At 44.8% G+C, this 22,646-nt stretch overlaps 1 protein-coding gene across 6 annotated transcripts in view; it reads right to left on the bottom strand.

Annotated features, from left to right (window-relative positions):
- The window catches only part of RELCH (RAB11 binding and LisH domain, coiled-coil and HEAT repeat containing), a 190,901-nt gene that overhangs the window by 109,785 nt on the left and 58,470 nt on the right, over positions 1-22,646 (bottom strand). For all 6 annotated transcript variants that reach the window (XR_011314046.1, XM_069730630.1, XM_069730633.1 and 3 more), the window contains 3 exons: positions 16,054-16,245; positions 12,337-12,428; positions 101-415 (listed from right to left, as the gene is read on the bottom strand). Coding sequence is in view for 5 of the 6 variants with exons in the window: in XM_069730630.1 (XP_069586731.1) it covers positions 101-415; positions 12,337-12,428; positions 16,054-16,245 (599 nt within the window). In the remaining variant the exon portion in view is untranslated. The remainder of the gene's footprint in view (positions 1-100; positions 416-12,336; positions 12,429-16,053; positions 16,246-22,646) is intronic.

Here is a 22,646-nt window from a genome sequence, read left to right as displayed (position 1 = left end):
ATTTCAGTATAGTGTTTTTCAGGGCCATTTTACTGAAAGTGGAAAACGCAGTTAAAATGTTGTTGTTTTCTTCAAACTTTAAATTCAATACGGAATTTACCGATTGGGCTGATCAAACTGGACACCATCTTTGAGAGGAGGTGTATACAGCAGGGTTTTCTTGCTAATTTTTGACAGGTCAGGGCTGGGTGGAATTTCTTGTGACAGCGGAAAATCTGTTTTGGGGTCTCCTGTTTTGCTGTCTACACCAGCCTGATTTTCTTCAGCTTTTTTGCATTTAGTGTCAGCTTCTGTTCGGATATCTATGTAGTGGTCGCTTTCTTCTGAAGTCTGGCTCTGGAGTCTGGCAGGAGGAGCTCCCTGGGATGAGGGAGTCACTTCTGGTACAGGGCTCGATCTGAGAGTTTCTATTTCTCTAAAATCAAAATGAAATGTTTTAGCATAAAAAACAAAAACTTCCTATCTACAACCCAAATGCCAAAAAAGTTGCTCCAATGTGTAAATATAAAGGAAACAAGGATTTGGAAATATCTTCTAGTCATAATTTGCTCACAATACAACATAGATCAGAAGTTGAAAGTTAGACATTTCATTAGAAAAAAGTAATACATCATCTAGAAATTGATGGCAGCAATACATCTAAAAGAAAACAAAGATTGGACAGGAAAAGACTATAAAAATAAAAGGTGCAATTGAAAAAACTATAGGGTCAATTTTCAACTAAGTCATAGGACTATGTATAAACTGCACGTTAGCGAGGCAGAGTCTCTCAGACGCAAAGATGGTCAGAGGTTCACCAACTATGAACAACTATCTAAAAACTGGGAAACAATTTCAGAAAAAAGTTCCTCAATGAAAAATTGCAAATACCGTATATACTCGAGTATAAGCCGAGATTTTCAGCCCATTTTTTTAGGCTGAAAGTCCTTCTCTCGGCTCATACTTAAGTCATTGTCCCAGGGGGGGTCGGCGGGGGAGGGGGAGCGGCGGCTGTGACATACTCACCTGCTGTTGGTGCGGTCCCTGCATCTCCGGGCGCTGACAGCTTCTTCCAGCGTTGAGCGGTCACATGGTACCGCTCATTACAGTAATGAATATGGACCCAACTCCACTCCCATAGGGGTGGAGCCGCATATTCATTACTGTAATGAGCGGTAACGGTGACTGCTCAACGCTGGAAGAAGCTGTCAGCGCCCGGACACCGAAGATGCAGGGACCATACCAGGAGCAGGTGAGTATAACGGGGAGGGGAGCGCAGCGCTGCGCGATATTCACCTGTCCTCGTTCCGGGTGTTTAGCAGTCTTCCGCGCCCTCTGCGTGAACGTTAGTGCAGAGGACGCGGAACACACAGCGGCGCCGGAACGAGGACAGGTGAGTATTGCAAGTGCCGGGGTCCTGAGCGACGAGAGGAGAGTATGTGATTTTTTTTTTACATCGCAGCAACAACATATGGGGCAAATATCTCTATGAAGCATCTTATGGGGCCATAATCAACGTTTGTGCAGCACTATATGGGGCAAATATCTCTATGGAGCATCTTATGGGGCCATAATCAACATTTGTGCAGCATTATTTGGGGCAAATATCTCTATAGAGCATCTTATGGGGTCATAATCAACATTTGTGCAGCATTATATGGTGGTAAATATCTTTATGGAGCATCTTATGGGGCCATAATTAATGTTTGTGCAGCACTATATGGGCAAATATCTTTATGGAGCACTTATGGGGCCATAATTAACCTTTATGCAGTACTGTATGGGACAAATGTGTCTATGGAGCATCTTATGGGGCCATTATTAACCTTTGTGCAGCATTATATGGGCCATATTTTGTATGGAGCATCTTATTGGGCCCACCATGAACTGTATGGAGCATTATATCGGGCTCCTGATTCAATATGGATATTCAAAAACACTTAACCTACTGGTATCTCAATTACCGTAATTTTACTTTTATTGGTATCTATTTTTATTTTTGAAATTTACCAGTAGCTGCTGCATTTCCCATCCTAGTCTTATACTCGAGTCATTAAGTTTTCCCAGTTTTTTGTGGCAAAATTAGGGGTCTCGGCTTATACTCGGGTCGGCTTATACTCGAATATATAAGGTAATTTGAATATTTCACTATCCACAATATTCAGAGATTCTGGAGAAATCAATTTTGAAAAAGGAACAAGACAGATGATCAACATTGGATGCTTGTGATCTATGGATAATAGGAGGCACTTCATTAAAAATAGGGCAAAGCACTGCATGGGCTCAAGAATACTTCCAGAAATTATTGTCTATGAACACAGTTCACGGTGCAGTCCACATGCAAATCAAACTATCATGGTAAAAAGCCATATATTAACAATCCAAAAACGCTGCAGTCTTCTCTGGGTCAAAGATAATTTATAATAATTTAAAATAGACCAAGTTAAAATGGGAAACTAATCTGTGACCAGATGAATCAAAATTTCTTCAAGGAAACCATGGACGCTGTGTCCTGTGGACTCCAGAGAAGGACTATGTTGTCAGCGCACAAGCCTGCATATCTGATGGTATGGGGCTGCATTAGTACCAACAGTATGGGCACTATCATTGCTGAGAATCATAGGAGGTTTTAGAACAGCATGCGCATATCCTGACAATGTCTATTTCAGGGAAGGCTTTGCATATTTCAACAGACAATGCTAAACCGTATACTGCATCTGCAACAGGAAATCAGGTGATGAACTGGCCGCCTGCAGCGGAGACCTTCACCAATGGAAAACATTTGGCGCATTATAAAATGAAGAATCTGGCAAATAAGACCCAGGATTGTTGGCCAGCAAACAATCCAACATTAAATAAGAAAGCGACAACAATTCTCTTCTTAAATTCCAACAATTGGTCTCTGTGCTGCACTTTATGCACATGCTCAGTAGTTACCAGTGCTGGAGAGTCGGAGTCAGGGAAATGGAGTCGTCGGAGGTTTGACTTACCAACTCCACAGACTTATTTGTTATTTATGAAATGGTAAAATGTCTCACTTTCACCTCCTGAGATGTATTCTATGTTCTGCTGCCAATAAAATATGCATATGAGAAAATTCTCAAATCATTTAGTTCTTGTTATAACTACTTTTGCAAATGGCAGAGCATTTACACCATTACCTGATTTTACATCATCAGCAGCTAGTTTATTTCTTACAGGTTTACAGATGCTTCTATTATTTTGTAAATGTCTAGTTGAGCAAAAAGATCAACGCTGCCCTGGCCCAGCATCTAATCCAGGTAAGTCAGGTCATGACAACGCAGGGCCTCACAAATACTAGAGGCGCCCCGGATGCCTGTCACAGAAGTGAACAATGAAGGACATGAATCTTTTCCCTCAATACATCTGCAGCGGCCAGATGTTACAGTATATTGGATGGGATTTCAAGAAATCCCATCTCCACTATGCGTGCTGAGACGCCTCTAGCTTCCCTGTGGAGACGGACATGCGGTGCCTTTTTCCAGACTGCAGCATGTCTATTTATCTTGCGGAGACGCTCAGTCTCCGCAAGATAAATATCCCCAGTCCAATGTGTTGGGTGCGGTGATTCCACACAGTTCAATGAACACATGCGGAATCACCTGCGTTCAAAAGCCAGCAGCGATTTGGGTGGAGCGGACATGTGCTGTGTCCAAAGCGCTGCCAATTACTGACCGTGGGAACATACCGTAATAAGAATTTTTGGGGTTTGTAGTATTGAAAATATGCTTTGGAAGCTATAGTTACATATATTAAACAAATAACCCTTAATTTTCTATGATCGGTCAGATAAAATCTTACATTTTATTAAATACACTATAAAACCATGAGACAACTACAAACAGATGTACATAAACAACACACAACCGTGCACTCTACAATATACCCTACTAATAAAGCCTATTGCCAGCACCTGCCTAACAGCGGAGGTTGGCACCCTACACACAAAAACGAGATTGGCGCCCCCGCTCACCGTTGGCTAACCCTGTAACTCCTACAATGAACCCTATATAGGTGTCACTTGTATACTCAACCAGAACCAGAGTGGATAGACAGGGCCAAGCGGGCAGTATAGTATATACACTTTAGATGCTGATATGTGTAACTATGTTGGCTGGAATGTGGCAGGGTGAAGTACACGGACAAGGACAACAAAGTGTGAACAAAACAGTGCTTGTGTATAAAAGCTAAACCTCACTACCTCTGTCACCTATTGATGAATACCGTGCCTATCAGTGGAGGTTGGCACCCTACTTTTCAGCGGATATGGCGCCCCCACTCAGCGGTGGCTGACCCTAGGATTCCCTGCAGATAGATAGAAACTCCTTATATTTTATGGTCAGCAGCCATGCCACACATATAGGCAGGACAAACACTTCAAAGAAGCTATAGTTACCTCTCCAATCCCACCCTTTCCTTCCCAGTCTACTTCCTACTATAGTAATAACATCATCACACTGAAGAACTGCACAGTAACTCAGCCGTGTCGCAGGATCAGTAAGGGGACAAATGCTTTAACTCACTACGAGCTGGGTTTTTTAATTACATGCCAGATTACCACTGTACACCTTTAAAAATCAATCCTTTTGGGAGAAGAAGGACGCATGGTGGAGAGCTCCTCCAGCAAAAAGGAGGAAAAAGGTCTTCCCCCAGACTCCACTCAAACGTGGACCACCAATTTTTCTGGGCAATCATATATGGACTAAGGGAGACCCCCAGCGGGTGACCCCCCTTCCACGAGGAGACGCCGCATCGGACCCACGGACCTGGAGCGGCCTTACAGTTCACCACTCCGGGCACAGACTGACACAGCAGGCGGTGCAGGGCGAGGTGAGCGGCGGCGATAGGAAGCCCGCGGACCCCCGCTGAGCTGAGGGGGCAGTGAAGGAGGGACCCTCCCGCCCTTGGATTCTCCGCGGCGCCTGCCGAAAGAGCATCGCAGGCGTGCCCAGTTAGAACCCCTGCGGGTGAATCCCAGAGGAGCGCGCGGACCGCGCTCCACCGGCTCCATCAGGCTCTGCAGAAGGCACAGGGAGGCTCGGCGGACAGAGCGCGGTGAGCATCTGCGGGGAGAACGCCGCGGTCGTGCTTGGTCGGAGCCCCTGCGGGTGAGTCCCTGAGGAGTGCGCGGGCTGCGCTCCACTGATCCCCTCAGGCTCTGCGGACAGCACGAGGAGGCTCAGCAGGCGCGGTGTGCACTCACAGAGAGAGCGCCGCAAGCACCCTGGAACTCCTGCTGGGGAAACCCTGAAGTGTGCACCCCACTAAAGAGGAAGACAAGGAAGGTAGGACTGCTATAGGTGGGATAGGAGAATCCCCCCAGGGCGCCCACCATTGTACCGCCAGTGTTGATTGATTTCCCGCCACTGAGAGGGTGGACGCCATTTTGGGGACGGGACTCCTCACAAAGAAGCACCATTTCAGGGCGGACGTGCCCAAGATACCTGGCACCCCTGCATATTGCTTTGCTTGTCATCCTTGCTGCAGAAGCAGTGCAGCCACCCTACCATAGCTCCTTAAAGGGTTGTCATTGTGCTTTATTTACATTATTATCAGAAAAAAGAACTGCAGCACACCATGTAACAGGCCTATAACTTACTAGCCCAGACCTCTGGTGACACCTAGTGCTGAAATTGTGTATAACAACTAGAGGCTCCTTTTCTTGGTCCAGGACATTGTATATGCCCCACTAACCTCAAGATCATAACTAATGCACCTCGGAGGGGGCTTGCTGATGGGGGGCTTTGTCTGATGTGGCGACCGCTGTGCCCCCATGCTCCCCTGAACACTACCACGGGCAATTAATAGCAGCAGATATATATGGGTAAAAATAAGAAGACTTCTGGGCAACCCACAGGCTTACATAAGGAACCTTCTATAGAGGACATGGATCGATTCTTAAACCAACCACTTCAAACAAGGAACACCAGATCAGCAATGTCGCAAACACCGCACAAAAATAGTTCCTCCTCAAAAGAGCCACAGACCTCACACATCTCTCCTAAAAAAACAACAGACAATAGCGGGGGAGATGTAGACATATCGGAGGACATGAATATAGCTGAACTGAGTAAATACATTAAAGCTCTTCCAACTAAAACGGACCTGGAAAGTTTTGCGTGTAGGCTTGAGAACTCTTACAAAAAGGAGATACATAACTTACAGACAGAATTCACATCGCGTATAGAAGATGTGGAAAAGACACAAGAGGATATTTCACAGGAACTTCAGGCGCACAGGGAAATTTTAATGGACCACACCATGAAACTGGAGGAAATGTCATCTGGCCTTGAGGATCTAGAGAATCGCAATAGGCGTAACAATATCCGTATACGTGGCTTACCAGAATCTGTCAGTCCTCGGGACCTAGACCACACAGTTCAGAGAATATTTCTGGACATTCTCGGCGACCACGAGGACAACACCATCGAGTTCGACAGGATCCATAGATCCCTTGGTCCTAAACCCACGTCTGAGGCGCGCCCTAGAGACGTCATCTGCAGGGTGCATTATTTCAGAATTAAGGAGGCCATCATGATGGCCTCTAGGAAAAAGGGATCCCTCCAGTTTGAAGGCCATCCAATTCTACTCCTATCAGACCTATCCAGGCGCACCCTATTTCTGCGCAAAGCTCTGAAGCCCTTGCTGGAAGTTCTCAAGGAAAGAGATATCCCCTACAGGTGGGGGTTCCCATTCCAACTAACAGCATTCAAAGGCGGCAAAAGTGCATACTTTCGCCGGATTGGGGACCTGGCTAACTTCTTAGGAACATTTGAACTCCCATTAATAGATCTTCCAGATTGGCCTCTGGCCCCGACACTTCCAGATGCTCCTCCGAGGTGGCTCAAGGTTCCCCGTTCCAAGAATCGTCATACCAACGAAGGCTCCTCAGATCCCCCATGAAGTTCTCCTCTCTTCATTTGTTTCATTTTCTTCTTAGTTTTAATTAGTTTCTGCCCATTGTTGCAATATGCCCAGATACTCTGCTGCAGCTGAGTGGTCCCATGATCACTTATTGTCTACATGTTTGCAAATCCTCATTTATGGGACATACCAAGTTCGGGGGGGTTGGGGGGTTCAGTATCTCCCTTGGCTTCCCTTATCCACCTAAGGTGCACGGGCGAAGGGAGGGGAGGAGACTTCTCCTTCTCCATTCTTTTGCCCTAACTACACAGATGCATAGTCTAACCTGGTGCGTCAACCCTAACGCACCTTCTTTCATGTTTTCCATGTTCTATTATCTCTTCTCTACCCTGTCTTTTTCCCTTCCCTCCTACTGTTCCTTCCCTACTACCCTTGGCTGTCACCGGTTCTGGCGGACGGGGCTCATAGTGTTGCGGGTTGGCGTAGGGATATTTGACAATGGATGATTTTAAATTTTGCTCCTTCAACGTTAAGGGGCTAAATATACCAGAAAAAAGACGTCGGGTCCTATTTGAGAGTCACAAACAGAGGGTCTCTGTGCTACTGCTCCAAGAGACACATTTCAAAACTGGTGTGGTACCACACTGTACCACGAAAAATTATCCCAAATGGTATCATAGCCCAAATCCATTTTCAAAGTCAAAAGGTGTCTCAATAGCCTTCCACAAATCCTTTGTACCTGAGATCTTAGACTCACAAATTGACAAACACGGCAGATATATCTTCCTGCTCATCACATGGGCAGCTCATAAACTTGTAATCGCTAACGTTTATTTTCCAAACCAAGGGCAACAGAAGTTTGGAGCCGATTGCAAAAGACGTCTCGAGGAGTTTGCTGGTTCCTCTCCTGTGATACTTGGGGGCGACTTTAATATTCCTATGAACCCTGCGGTGGATGTCTCTTCGGGTAAGTCCTCATATCCTGCATCTTCTATTAAAAAAATAAGATCCCAGCTGCGCAGCATGAGACTGGTAGATATCTGGAGGGTTCTTAATCCAACAACTAAGGACTATAGCTTCTTCTCAAAAATACATAACACTTATAGTAGAATAGACTATTTTTTCGTTTCACATAAGTTACTCGACATGCAGGTAAAGGCGGATGTGGGGTCGATACTGTGGTCAGATCACGCTCCTATTTACCTAACAATCTCACTTCATTCTGCCTCGAGAGCAGGTTTCTCCTGGCGTCTGAATGAAAATCTGTTACAGGATCCCATATGTAAATCCAAGATTGATCAAACAATCACAGATTTCATGACTGACCACGAGGAAGACACCACGTCCCCCACTGTAAAATGGGAGGCTTTGAAAAGTGTAGTAAGAGGCGTCCTCATCTCTCATGGCGCTAGGTTAAAAAAAGAAAGAGCGGCGGAAATACTTAGCTTAACAGATCAAATCCACCAATTAGAAAACAAACACAAACGAGACCTTGAGGCCAGCACATTTGCTAGGCTCTCCTCGGCCAGACAAAAACTGCTATCTATAATAGACCAAAAATCTAAATACCTCAGAGAAAGACTCAAGAGCCGCTTCTACCAGCTCGGCAATAAAAGTGGTAGACTCTTGGCCAGAGCCCTCAATCAACGTAATCCCAATACCTACATTCCTTTTATTAAAAACAAAGAGGGGAAGAAAATGTTTAATACCAAAGATATTCTCTCCAACTTTAGCGAATACTACAAATCTCTATATAACATAGCGGGTCACTATAAAGAGGCCCCACTACATTCTCTCCGTAACAAAATCAAATCATATTTACAGGAACATAAACTACCCACTCTGCCTGAAGGTGATCTACTTGATCTTGAAAGGGAATTCTCGGTGGAGGAGGTGTCTGAAACCATTAGCACCCTGAAACAGGGCAAGAGCCCGGGCCCTGATGGGTACTCAGCAGGCTTTTACAAGTCGTTCAACTCGCTGCTTAGTCCAATATTCCTGAAGGCCTGTAATTTTGTCTCTCTTGGGGGCTCTTTCCCTACACAGGCACTCATCGCTCACATAACAGTTCTCCCTAAGCTGGGCAAGGACCCTTCTACATGCGAAAATTACCGCCCGATCTCTTTAATAAATCTGGATATTAAAATATATGCAAAAATGTTAGCCAATAGATTATGCCCCCTTCTACCAAAACTAATAAACCAAGACCAGGTGGGCTTCGTCCCAGGGCGAGAGGCGAGGGACAACACAATCCGAACCATGTCTCTAATTGACAGAGCGGGCAGGGAGGGGGACCCCCTGTGTATCATGTCAATAGATGCGGAAAAGGCCTTTGACCGGGTCCATTGGGAATTTATTTCCCAGACCCTAGAGGAAATTGGCCTAAAAGAAAACATGCTGCGTAGGATCTCCGCCCTATATTCTTGTCCTAGTGCCCAGGTCAAGGTAAATGGCACATTATCAGAAATGTTCCCGATCAGGAATGGTACAAGGCAGGGGTGCCCTCTCTCTCCCCTCTTATATATCCTAACAATGGAGCATTTAGCTGTGGCCCTGAGAAACAACCCATCAATTAATGGCATAAAATTACGTTCTGTAGAACATAAGCTAGCACTTTTTGCAGATGACATCCTCCTATATATCACGTCCCCCTCTACGAGTCTACCAAATATCATTTCGGAGCTACATAAATTTGGCCACCTAAGTAACTTCAAAATGAATTCCCATAAATCCGAAATCCTAAACATTTCACTCCAACTCCCCTTGGTGGATCAATTAAGGAGGTCCTTCCCATTTAAATGGAACTTTGATTCCCTTACTTATTTAGGTATCAAAATTACAAGCAAAACGTCTAAATTGTTTGAAAGCAACCTTGCGCCAATCCTACAGAAAACAAACTCAGACTTGGAGAAATGGCACAGGCTCCAATTGTCCTGGCTGGGTAGGATCAATGCAGTTAAGATGGACCTTCTGCCTCGTCTCTTATATTTTTTTCAAACAATTCCCCTATACTTGCCAGCTTCCTTCTTTTCCCGCCTCAAACAAATAATTGCCCGTTTTATTTGGTCTCATAATCGGGCACGTATTTCATATACAACATTAAGTAGATCTAAACTGACAGGTGGATTGGGTCTCCCGGATCTCGCGATTTATAGTTATGCATCAATGGGAACCTGTATCCTAGACCTTTATCACAGTAAAAACAACAAAAAGTGGGTAAACCTAGAAAACGATCTTAACGGATGCGACCCTCAAGTTGTTCTTTGGACAGGAGGCAGGGGGCTAGGACCGGGCACTTACATACCTTTCCTCACGCGAAACATATTGCTTCTCATTAAAAACCGAAACAAAGACCTTCAGATCACAACTCTCCCGGGCCCTTTAATCCCAATTTATGATAACTCTGCTTTTCCAGCGGGGCTGAATAGAGAGACATTTCTAAATAAGAGAAAAGACTCCAAACCCATCATCCATGATTACTTAAAAGAAACTGGGATGAAGTCCCTCCGGGAATTATTCCCGGAGGAAGAATCCCACTCTATTGATTGGTTCTTCTATGAACAACTAAAAAGTTATATCCACTCAATCTCTAAACAAACCAATATCAGCAGGCCGCTAACTCCCTTTGAGATGCTTTGTATATCAGCAAATCCCCCGGATCATACTGTCTCGCTGCTGTATAAAATCTTCCAAGAGGGGAGGGCTCCGCTGCAGGGTTGGCCATTGTTTTTCCCGAAATGGGAGGGCGATCTGGGAAGGCCCTTGTCATCTGAAGACAGGGGAAAAATTCTTCTCTTCTCATCCAGATCGTCATTATGCGCGGTATCACAGGAGAGGAGCTATAAAATTCTAGCAAGATGGTATAGATGCCCCTCCATGGTGCATGCGGTGTTCCCCACGACCCCTGACACCTGCTGGAGATGTTTAAAGGAAATAGGCTCTTACATGCATATCTGGTGGGACTGCCCCCCCATAAAGGATTTGTGGTTGGCTGTCTTTGAACTCCATAATAAGCTGTCTATCACACAGATCCAACCTTCAGCAGGTCTAGCATTGCTGTCTCTATGCGACCTATCAATATCCAGGTTCAAGAGGGGTATCCTCAGACACTTTCTTACCGCAGTCAGAAATCTAATCCCTAGGTTTTGGAAACAAGAAAAATTTCCTACCCGTACAGAATTTGTGGCAGAACTTAATAACATCTATAGAATGGAGCAGTTGATAAACCAGTCACCAGGTAACGTAGAAAAAACCTACAGCACATGGGCCCCTTGGATCGCTTTTAGGGAAACTCCTGAACTGGATCTCTGGGTTTCCAGAACCCGACACACTGTGTAGCTTATTTTCGTATGCTTCCGGGCCGTTCCTCAGCATGCGTCTTGTCCGCTGGGCTACGGGGGCAGCCGCACTCCTTCCCTGAATTCCCCACCCCCTCATCCACCCCTCTCTTCTTCTTCTTTCTACCCTCTTTTCTTTCCTCTTTCTTACTTTCTATGTATGTCCTCCTCATATCCAGTTTTGATTTTCATATTGTATTTTAAATATCTACAAAGGAATTTAATAATTGTTATCAACTATCCCGGTAGTTCTTTATTGTTATTAACCCATAATTTCGGGATAGTCAAGAGCATTATTAATTAGAAAATTATATCGTAAGACATAAATGTAACTATGCTCTTCCTGTTCGATTTAAAATTACTGTCTATCATTGCACAGATTTATCAGTTTGTACTGTTTACCTTTATTCTTTATTGCTGTGACCAATAAAAATGATTTATACAAAAATCAATCCTTTTATTGTCCCAATGTATTGAAAATTAAATCTGAAGCAAATTAGCATCAAGTTGAGCTCAAAAATCATTTTGTGTGTATGCAAACCTAGTTTAGCTTAGTAGGTTACTAAGAAGTATGTGACTGTTGGGGAAAGGCAGATGAAGCTCGCACTCTACAGGGCTTCTGTTGCCTGTTACTATAGAGACATTTTATGGAAAATTTTTGGCATACTTTTTTTGGGCTGTGGTATATTATACAGCCTTAAAGGCAAAATAAAGAATAAAAGCTGAAATAGAACTGCAAAAGCTCCAAAATTGTGCATATAGAGCGAGGCTCTACAAAATCTCAGTAGTGAAGACAGGTTATCCCAAGCTAGAAACTACTTTTTTGGACAATTTATTAAATCATTCCTTTTATCCCCACAAGCTAAACACTCACTGGCCTAAATCTCTGCTCCTGTACCTCTCTGGGTTTCTATAGGACAAAAATATAAAGTGCCCAGCCATCTCTATCAGTCCGATAGACACAAATGGAGTTGCATCGGCATGTGCAGAAATGCCTCTATTCAACCCAGTCCAGAGAGGATTACTGGGGGACCAGTGGTGGGATCTTAAACAGTCAGACAATAATTATATCAACTATCCTGTGGTCTTTTGTTGGAAATAAAGGCATTCGCCCCTCAGTAGCAGCATTACTTACCCTTGGAGGATCCGTATTTGATCCAGCAAAACTTCTTTCTCGTCATTACAGTGCCGGACTCGATCTTCTAATTCCTGTACTAATGCTGAAGGCTAAAAAGAATTAAAAAAAAAGGAAAAGCATTAACAAGACAAAGAGGTCATTATTATCTGGATATTTTATCTCCTTGTAACATCAGTATATATAAGTTTCCACATATGGCGCTGCACAGAGCTGCCGATAGGAGCTGGCCCCCTACCAGAGACCCCCACCGATAAGTCAAAATAATTCTCTAAAGTCTGCAGATCTTGCATGAGCTGCATGGACAGAGCGGTGTACAGGCTCCAGAGTAAAGGTACCTTCACACTAAACGATATCGCTAGCGATCCGTGACGTTGCAGCGTCCTCGCTAGCGATATCGTTCAGTGTGACACGCAGCAGCAATCAGAATCCTGCTGTGATGTCGTTGGTCGGGGCTAGAAGGCCAGAACTTTCTTTGGTCGCTGGCTCTCCCGCTGACATCGCTGAATCGGCGTGTGTGACACCGATTCAGCGATGTCTTCGCTGGTAACCAGGGTAAACATCGGGTTACTAAGCGCAGGGCCGCGCTTAGTAACCCGATGTTTACCCTGGTTACCATCCTAAAAGTAAAAAAAAAAACAAACGCTTCATACTTACCTTCCGCTGTCTGTCCCTCGGCGCTGTGCTTCTCTGTACTGGCTGTGAGCACAGCGGCCGGAAAGCACAGCGGTGACGTCACCGCTCTGCTTTCCGGCCGCTGTGCTCACAGCCAGTACAGAGAAGCACAGCGCCGGGGACAGACAGCCGAAGGCAAGTATGAAGCGTTTGTTTTTTTTTTACTTTTAGGATGGTAACCAGGGTAAACATCGGGTTACTAAGTGCGGCCCTGCGCTTAGTAACCCGATGTTTACCCTGGTTACCGGCATCGTTGGTCGCTGGAGAGCTGTCTGTGTGACAGCTCTCCAGCGACCAAACAGCGACGCTGCAGCAATCCGGATCGGTGTCTGGATCGCTGCAGCGTCGTTTAGTGTGAAGGTACCTTTAGTCTATGGGTCTATGTATTCTCTCACAGAGCGGTGTACAGGCTGATATATTTACTATTGGTCCCATAGGCCGCTCAGTGTACACAAATAAAGCAGCAGCTCTCGACTTCAAAGTAGTACTTTGACTGACTGGAGGTGGTCTTTGGACTTGGTTCCCCACCCATCAGTAACACCTTGCAGCACCTGTCATATATTAAAACTTTTATAAAATGACAATTGCAATAAAATATTCAAGCTCTTTATCTATGGCCTTCCAATTTTATTTTTTTTTTTTTGCCCTAATGTGGAGAAAAACATTATTACGATATTTTTTCGGGAATATAGGACGCATTTTACTATAAGGCGCACCCCAGGCTTAAATAGCAAAAAAAATAGATACACACAGCTCCGTCACCACACGGACACAGATCAGATGCTCCGTCACCACATACACAGCTCCGTCACCACACAGACACAAATCAGATGCTCTGTCATCACATACACAGCTCCGTTACCACACAGACACAGATCAGATGCTTCGTCACCACATACACAGCTCCGTCCCCATACGGACACAGATCAGATGCTCCGTCACCACACAGATCAGATGCTCTGCCACCACATACACAGCTCCGTCACCACAGACACAGATCAGATGCTCCGTCGTCACATACACAGCTCCGTCACCACACAGACAGATCAGATGCTCCGTCATCACATACACAGCTCAGTCACCACAGACACAGCATACACAGCTCCGTCACCACACAGACACAGATCAGATGCTCCGTCATCACATACACAGCTCCGTCAACACAGACACAGATCAGATGCTCCGTCATCACATACACAGCTCAGTCACCACACAGACAGATCAGATGCTCCGTCATCACATACACAGCTCAGTCACCACAGACACAGCATACACAGCTCCGTCACCACACAGACAGATCAGATGCTCCGTCATCACATACACAGCTCCGTCACCACAGACACAGATCAGATGCTCCGTCATCACATACACAGCTCAGTCACCACACAGACAGATCAGATGCTCTGTCATCACATACACAGTTCCGTCACCACACAGACAGATCAGATGCTCCGTCATCACATACACAGCTCAGTCACCACACAGACAGATCAGATGCTCTGTGATCACATACACAGTTCCGTCACCACACAGACAGATCAGATGCTCCGTCATCACATACACAGCTCAGTCACCACAGACACAGCATACACAGCTCCGTCACCACACAGACACAGATCAGATGCTCAGTCATCACATACACAGCTCCGTCACCACAGACACAGCATACACAGCTCCGTCACCACACAGACACAGATCAGATGCTCAGTCATCACATACACAGCTCCGTCACCACACAGATCAGATGCTCCGTCATCACATACACAGCTCCGTCACCACAGACACAGATCAGATGCTCTGTCATCACATACACAGCTCCGTCACCACACAGACAGATCAGATGCTCTGTCATCACATACACAGCTGTCACCACACAGACACAGATCAGATGCTCTGTCATCACATACACAGCTCTGTCACCACACAGACAGATCAGATGCTCCGTCATCACATACACAGCTCTGTCACCACAGACACAGATCAGATGCTCCGTCATCACATACACAGCTCTGTCACCACAGACACAGATCAGATGCTCTGTCATCACATACACAGCTCCGTCACCACACAGACACAGATCAGATGCTCGGTCATCACATACACAGCTCTGTCACCACACAGACACAGATCAGATGCTCCGTCATCACATACACAGCTCTGTCACCACAGACACAGATCAGATGCTCCGTCATCACATATACAGCTCTGTCACCACACAGACACAGATCAGATGCTCCGTCATCACATACACAGCTCCGTCACCACACAGACAGATCAGATGCTCCGTCATCACATACACAGCTCTGTCACCACAGACACAGATCAGATGCTCTGTCATCACATATACAGCTCTGTCACCACACAGACACAGATCAGATGCTCCGTCATCACATACACAGCTCTGTCACCACACAGACACAGATCAGATGCTCTGTCATCACATACACAGCTCTGTCACCACACACAGATCAGATGCTCTGTCATCACATATACAGCTCTGTCACCACACAGACACAGATCAGATGCTCCGTCATCACAGACACAGATCAGATGCTCTGTCATCACATATACAGCTCTGTCACCACACAGACACAGATCAGATGCTCCGTCATCACAGACACAGATCAGATGCTCTGTCATCACATACACAGCTGTCACCAGACACAGATCAGATGCTCTGTCATCACATACACAGCTCTGTCACCACAGACACAGATCAGATGCTCTGTCATCACATACACAGCTCTGTCTCCTGCCCTGCACTGATCAGATAGATCAGCGTCAGACAGGAGGAAAGCATTTCTCCAAAGAACTGGGAGAGATTCTGCATCAGCGTTCTTCTCGATCATAGACAGCTGCGTCCACACTATAGGATGTATACTTTGTTGCTACAAAATGTGTCTTATGGTAAAAAAAAAAAATCTGTTCCGTTTTCAGAAACATGCTTTAGTGTAGTTGATGCTGCAGAAGTGGCATATCTATTGAACAGAATAGGGAAACATTTTACAATTCCTTCAAGCATTCTGAAATACCATTTCTGACCTGTACAGGTACTGGATCCATGGCAGGCCTCTCAGCTTTCGGACGTGGCTGCAGGTCATCCTCATCTACACTTACTGCAGCATCTGCTGTGTCCTTTAGTATACCTCGGTGGCTGCCAAAATTTCGATAAAGTTGCAGCAAGTCGGGAGGCTTTGGGATATTTAACCCTACATCATCCCATAATTCAAAGTCCTAAAAAAAAGGACACCAAAATAAATTGAAACTAGCAATAAAATATCTAATAATGAAGGCATCATTGCATTTTCAAATGTATACACACGCACCCTTACGTAACGTGAAACAAAGTGGCAGAAGTATTTTATACTATATGCTGTAGTTCAAATTATTCTATTGCTCTCAGATTGATGTATATGCAGAGAATGTTCAGAAGTACACTTCCAACAGGACGCGGTCCCATATCTCACTGTATGGGATAAGCCATCCATATGGTTGTATTGCAAATACTATTTTATTACGGTTTACCTTTCTACAGCACAGCATAGTATATTGCGTGGATTCCGAAGAATACTGCCTAACAAAGGCTAAAAGGACATTTTGGAGCTTTACTTGATGTACATGAATTGAATAAAGAGCTGAGCTGCAGTTCCTTGAGACAGTCATTATAGAAACAATATCATCAAAACAGAAACCATATTTAAAGATATAGGTACACTAACGGACCCTATGCCTAATTTAAGGGATCAAATCATTCAGTCTAAATTGACTCTCCTATACTGGAATGAATACTGAAAACATGGAGTATACAATCCAAAATATATTTCATAAAGCCTTCCTAAAAATACAAAAAGGCATGTACACATGTATAAAAAAAAAAATTAAAAGCAAACTCATTTAGAACGGAGACCAAGGTAGAAAAACATGTGTATAATATACATAATTAGGGCAGGGGAACTATCTAAATCAATTCAAAACTGAATAAAGTGCAAATGCTTGGTGTAGACCTCATCACCATGTGTCTGAAGAGATGATACTGCACCACTGCAAAGTGAGTGCGTGCTTAATTTCAATGCGTACTGTAATCTTAATGTAGCACTGCATCCATACAATCAATATAAGCTCTTACCGACTGTTGCCCGTGTGTGGTACCACGGAGACAGTCCCAACGCGCGCTTCACATTGGCTTCCTCAGAGGGCCATAGATTTTGCTTTGATACCCGTCTTTTTATACATATGTACATGTTTTTTTATGCTTAATAAAGCTATTTGAATTATATTTTGGACTGTATAGTGTGTGTGTGTGTGTGTGTGTGTGTGTGTGTGTGTGTGTGTGTGTGTGTGTGTGTATACACACACACACACACACACACACACCTATATATCTATACATGTCTATATATTATATATACAGTACAGAGAATAAGTTTGGACACCTTCTCATTTAAAGATTTTTCTGTATTTTCATGACTATGAAAATTGTATATTCACACTGAAGGCATCAAAACTATAAATTAACACATGTGGAATTATATACTTAACAAAAAAGTGTGAAACAACTGAAAATATGTCTTCTATTCTAGGTTCTTCAAAGTAGCCACCTTTTGCTTTGATGACTGCTTTGCACACTCTTGGCATTCTCTTGATGAGCTTCAAGAGGTAGTCACCGGAAATGGCCTTCCAACAATCTTGAAGGAGTTCCCAGAGATGCTTAGCACTTTTAGCCCTTTTGCCTTCACTCTGCGGTCCATCTCACCCCAAAACATCTCGATTGGGTTCAGGTCTGGTGACTGTGGAGGCCAGGTCATCTGGCATAGCACCCCATCACTCTTCTTTTTGGTCAAATAGCCCTTACACAGCCTGGAGGTGTGTTTGAGGTCATTGTCCTGTTGAAAAATAAATGATGGTCCAACTAAACGCAAACTGAATGGAATAGCATGCCGCTGCAAGATGCTGAGGCAGCCATGCTGGTTCAGTATGCCTTCAATTTTGAATAAATCCCCAACAGTGTCACCAGCAAAGCACCCCCACACCATCACACCTCCTCCTCCATGCTTCACGGTGGGAACCAGGCTTGTAGAGTCCATCCGTTCACCTTTTCTGCGTTGCACAAAGACACGGTGGTTGGAACCAAAGATCTCAAATTTGGACTCATCAGACCAAAGCACAGATTTCCACTGGCCTCATGTCCATTCCTTGTGTTCTTTAGCCCAAACAAGTCTCTTCTGCTTGTTGCCTGTCCTTAGCAGTGGTTTCCTAGCAGCTATTTTACCATGAAGGCCTGCTGCACAAAGTCTCCTCTTAACAGTTGTTGTAAAGATGTGTCTGCGGCTAGAACTCTGTGTGGCATTGACCTGGTCTCTAATCTGAGCTGCTGTTAACCTGCGATTTCTGAGGCTGGTGACACGGATAAACTTATCCTCAGAAGCAGAGGTGACTCTTGGTCTTCCTTTCCTGGGGCTGTCCTCATGTGAGCCAGTTTCTTTGTAGCGCTTGATGGTTTTAGCCACTGCACTTGGGACACTTTCAAAGTTTTCCCAATTTTTCGGACTGACTGACCTTCATTTCTTAAAGTAATGATGGCCACTTGTTTTTCTTTACTTGGCTGCTTTTTTCTTGCCATAATACAAATTCTAACAGTCTATTTAGTAGGACTGTCAGCTGTGTATCCACCAGACTTCTGCACAACACAACTGATGGTCCCAACCCCATTTATGAAGGCAAGAAATCCCACTTATTAAACCTGACAGGGCACACCTGTGAAGTGAAAACCATTCCCGGTGACTATCTCATGAAGCTCATCAAGAGAATGCCAAGAGTGTGCAAAGCAGTCATCAAAGCAAAAGGTGGCTACTTTGAAGAACCTAGAATATAAGACATATTTTCAGTTGTTTCACACTTTTTTGTTAAGTATATAATTCCACATGTGTCAATTCATAGTTTTGATGCCTTTAGTGTGAATGTACAATTTTCAGTCATGAAAATACAGAAAAATCTTTAAATGAGAAGGTGAGTCCAAACTTTTGGTCTGTACTCTATCATCCATCCATCCTTCCTTCCATCTATAGTGTAAGGCAGCAGTAACATCGTACACAGTGAAGAGGCAGTGACCCACAAAGTTCAAACACAAAAGTCTCTTTAATGTGTTACTTCACACATAGAGGTGAGGCGTTTTATATTACACATCATCAAAGTTCAATACATTGTAGCGTCTCGTCTCAGTGCCCGTTTTAAAGCACTACACATCATATGGCTTTTAGACTGCAGTCCCTAAACACGCCGGACCTCTCCTTGTCCAGTATCCGTGAGGCGACAGCACGCCATATTACAGTCTCCAAACACAGCTGCTCATGTTGGAGACACTACACCCCCGTGGGTGTCATGCACTGCTGTATCACAGAATCTTTACTCACACAGCCATACACATCCAAGGATATCCTCCGGATAGCAGCCGGGCACCATATCCACCTGTTTGTAATCGTTACACATGCCAGTCCTCTTTCAGGCATAGGACATCCACCTCCGGTACACCTCCGGGCACAGGACTGTCCTTATCCAAAACCAGTTATCATGGACGACTTGCATCTCTGTGTACGCTGCGGGTGCCAGGCTATTCAGCTGCCCTGGGTGCTGGCTCCGCTGGCCTGTTCTGCTTCACACACACAGCCAGCACTCTGCAGGACTCTGCTCTGCACAAGAGCACATAACAGACTGACACTGACTTTGCCCCTGACACACCCACTGTCACGGTGCCACTCTGCCCCTCGCTCCCTTCTCCGCTCGCAGGCATACTTGCCTGCATCGGCACGCTGCTCCTGCAGGCGCGCATTCTTCCTTCTCCTCTTCATAACTCACCGCAGCTTCTGGGATTCCGCCGGCTGCGCGTGCGCAGTTCGCACTCCTGCTCCCTCTGCACACACGCACTTCCGCTTTTGATATACAGGGGCGCCGCTTCTCCTCTCTTTGACCCTGGAGGACCCTGACCCGGAAGTCCTTCTGCGTCCCATGTATTTAAGGTAACCCTTCCTCTGCTTCCTTGCCCGATTGTCATTTGTGCTACTAATGACCCAGGTCCTCTCTTGTCTCTGCGCGGTCCGTCCTGTGTCCCTGCTCAGTCCGGTTCGCCTAGTGTCTCAGTCATTTTCAAGTCTTCCTTGTTTCTCCGTTCTAGTCCGGTCGGTCCTGTGTCTCCTCCTTGTCCTGTCCACGTTCCGCCTCTGTCTCACCCAGCCATCCCTGTGTCTGCGTCATTTTCAGTTATCTTCTTGTCTCGTTTCTTTCCAGTCCACCCAACGTCTTTTCTCGCTCGGTCAGACCTACGCTCTCCCTCTCTTTTGAACCTCTTATTTCCTGTCCCCAGGTGCCAGCTTCTGCGGCAATAGTCTCCCTTGGGCCTGCCCCCAACCTGTATTGGGGGTGGTCTACCTGGCTAGCTCACCCTTGGGAGGTTCGTTGTCGTGGATCTGTGGGTTCACTCTAGGAGTTCCGAAATCTTAAAGCAACATCACACCCATACCCTGTACTGGAGGGTTTTAACAGACAAACAGGAAAACCCGGACCGGAAATACGTAACTGCCATGCATACCTATGGACTTCATCAGTCTCCATGAACACACAGCGACCCCTACCTGTGACACGAGACGCTGCCTCACAATATAGTAAATTTTCTATAATATTATATACTGTGTGTGTATGTATGCGTGCGTGTATGTTTGCGTGCATGTATGTATGTATGCATGCATGTATGTGTGCATATATGTATGCGTGCATATATGTGTGCATGCATGTATGCATGCATATATGTGTGCATGCATGTATGCATATACAGTGGGGCAAAAAAATATTTAGTCAGTCAGCAATAGTGCAAGTTCCACCACTTAAAAAGATGAGAGGCGTCTGTAATTTACATCATAGGTAGACCTCAACTATGGGAGACAAACTGAGAAAAAAAAATCCAGAAAATCACATTGTCTGTGTTTTTATCATTTTATTTGCATATTATGGTGGAAAATAAGTATTTGGTCAGAAACAAAATTTCATCTCAATACTTTGTAATATATCCTTTGTTGGCAATGACAGAGGTCAAACGTTTTCTGTAAGTCTTCACAAGGTTGCCACACACTGTTGTTAGTATGTTGGCCCATTCCTCCATGCAGATCTCCTCTAGAGCAGTGATGTTTTTGGCTTTTCACTTGGCAACACGGACTTTCAACTCCCTCCAAAGGTTTTCTATTGGGTTGAGATCTGGAGACTGGCTAGGCCACTCCAGGACCTTGAAATGCTTCTTACGAAGCCACTCCTTCGTTGCCCTGGCGGTGTGCTTTAGATCATTGTCATGTTGAAAGACCCAGCCACGTTTCATCTTCAATGCCCTTGCTGATGGAAGGAGGTTTGCACTCAAAATCTCACGATACATGGCCCCATTCATTCTTTCATGTACCCGGATCAGTCGTCCTGGCCCCTTTGCAGAGAAACAGCCCCAAAGCATGATGTTTCCACCACCATGCTTTACAGTAGGTATGGTGTTTGATGGATGCAACTCATTATTCTTTTTCCTCCAAACACGACAAGTTGTGTTTCTACCAAACAGTTCCAGTTTGGTTTCATCAGACAATTGGACATTCTCCCAAAACTCCTCTGGATCATCCAAATGCTCTCTAGCAAACTTCAGACGGGCCCGGACATGTACTGGCTTAAGCAGTGGGACACGTCTGGCACTGCAGGATCTGAGTCCATGGTGGCATAGTGTGTTACTTATGGTAGGCCTTGTTACATTGGTCCCAGCTCTCTGTAGTTCATTCACTAGGTCCCCCCGCATGGTTCTGGGATTTTTGCTCACTGTTCTTGTGTTCATTCTGACCCCACGGGGTGGGATTTTGCGTGGAGCCCCAGATCGAGGGAGATTATCAGTGGTCTTGTATGTCTTCCATTTTCTAATTATTGCTCAAACTGTTGATTTCTTCACTCCAAGCTGGTTGGCTATTGCAGATTCAGTCTTCCCAGCCTGGTGCAGGGCTACAATTTTGATTCTGGTGTCCTTTGACAGCTCTTTGGTCTTCACCATAGTGGAGTTTGGAGTCAGACTGTTTGAGGGTGTGCACAGGTGTCTTTTTATACTGATAACAAGTTTAAACAGGTGCCATTACTACAGGTAATGAGTGGAGGAAAGAGGAGACTCTTAAAGAAGAAGTTACAGGTCTGTGAGAGACAGAAATCTTGATTGTTTGTTTCTGACCAAATACTTATTTTCCACCATAATATGCAAATAAAATGATAAAAAAACAGACAATGTGATTTTCTGGATTTTTTTTTCTCAGTTTGTCTCCCATAGTTGAGGTCTACCTATGATGTAAATTACAGACGCCTCTCATCTTTTTAAGTGGTGGAACTTGCACTATTGCTGACTGACTAAATACTTTTTTGCCCCACTGTATGTGTGCGTGCATGTATGTATGTATGTATGTATGTATGTATGTATGTATGTATGTATGAAGGCATGCATGTATGTATGTGGGCATGCATGTATGTATGTATGTATGTATGTAGGCATGTATGTATGTATGTATGTAGGCATGTATGTATGTATGTGGGCATGTATGTATGTATGTATGCATGTATGTGGGCATGTATGTATGTAG

Source organism: Ranitomeya imitator, chromosome 6 (assembly GCF_032444005.1).
Source record: "Ranitomeya imitator isolate aRanImi1 chromosome 6, aRanImi1.pri, whole genome shotgun sequence".
NCBI lineage: Eukaryota > Metazoa > Chordata > Amphibia > Anura > Dendrobatidae > Ranitomeya > Ranitomeya imitator.
Note: the sequence above shows the minus strand (reverse complement) of the source record. Positions and strands in the feature narration are given on the sequence as shown.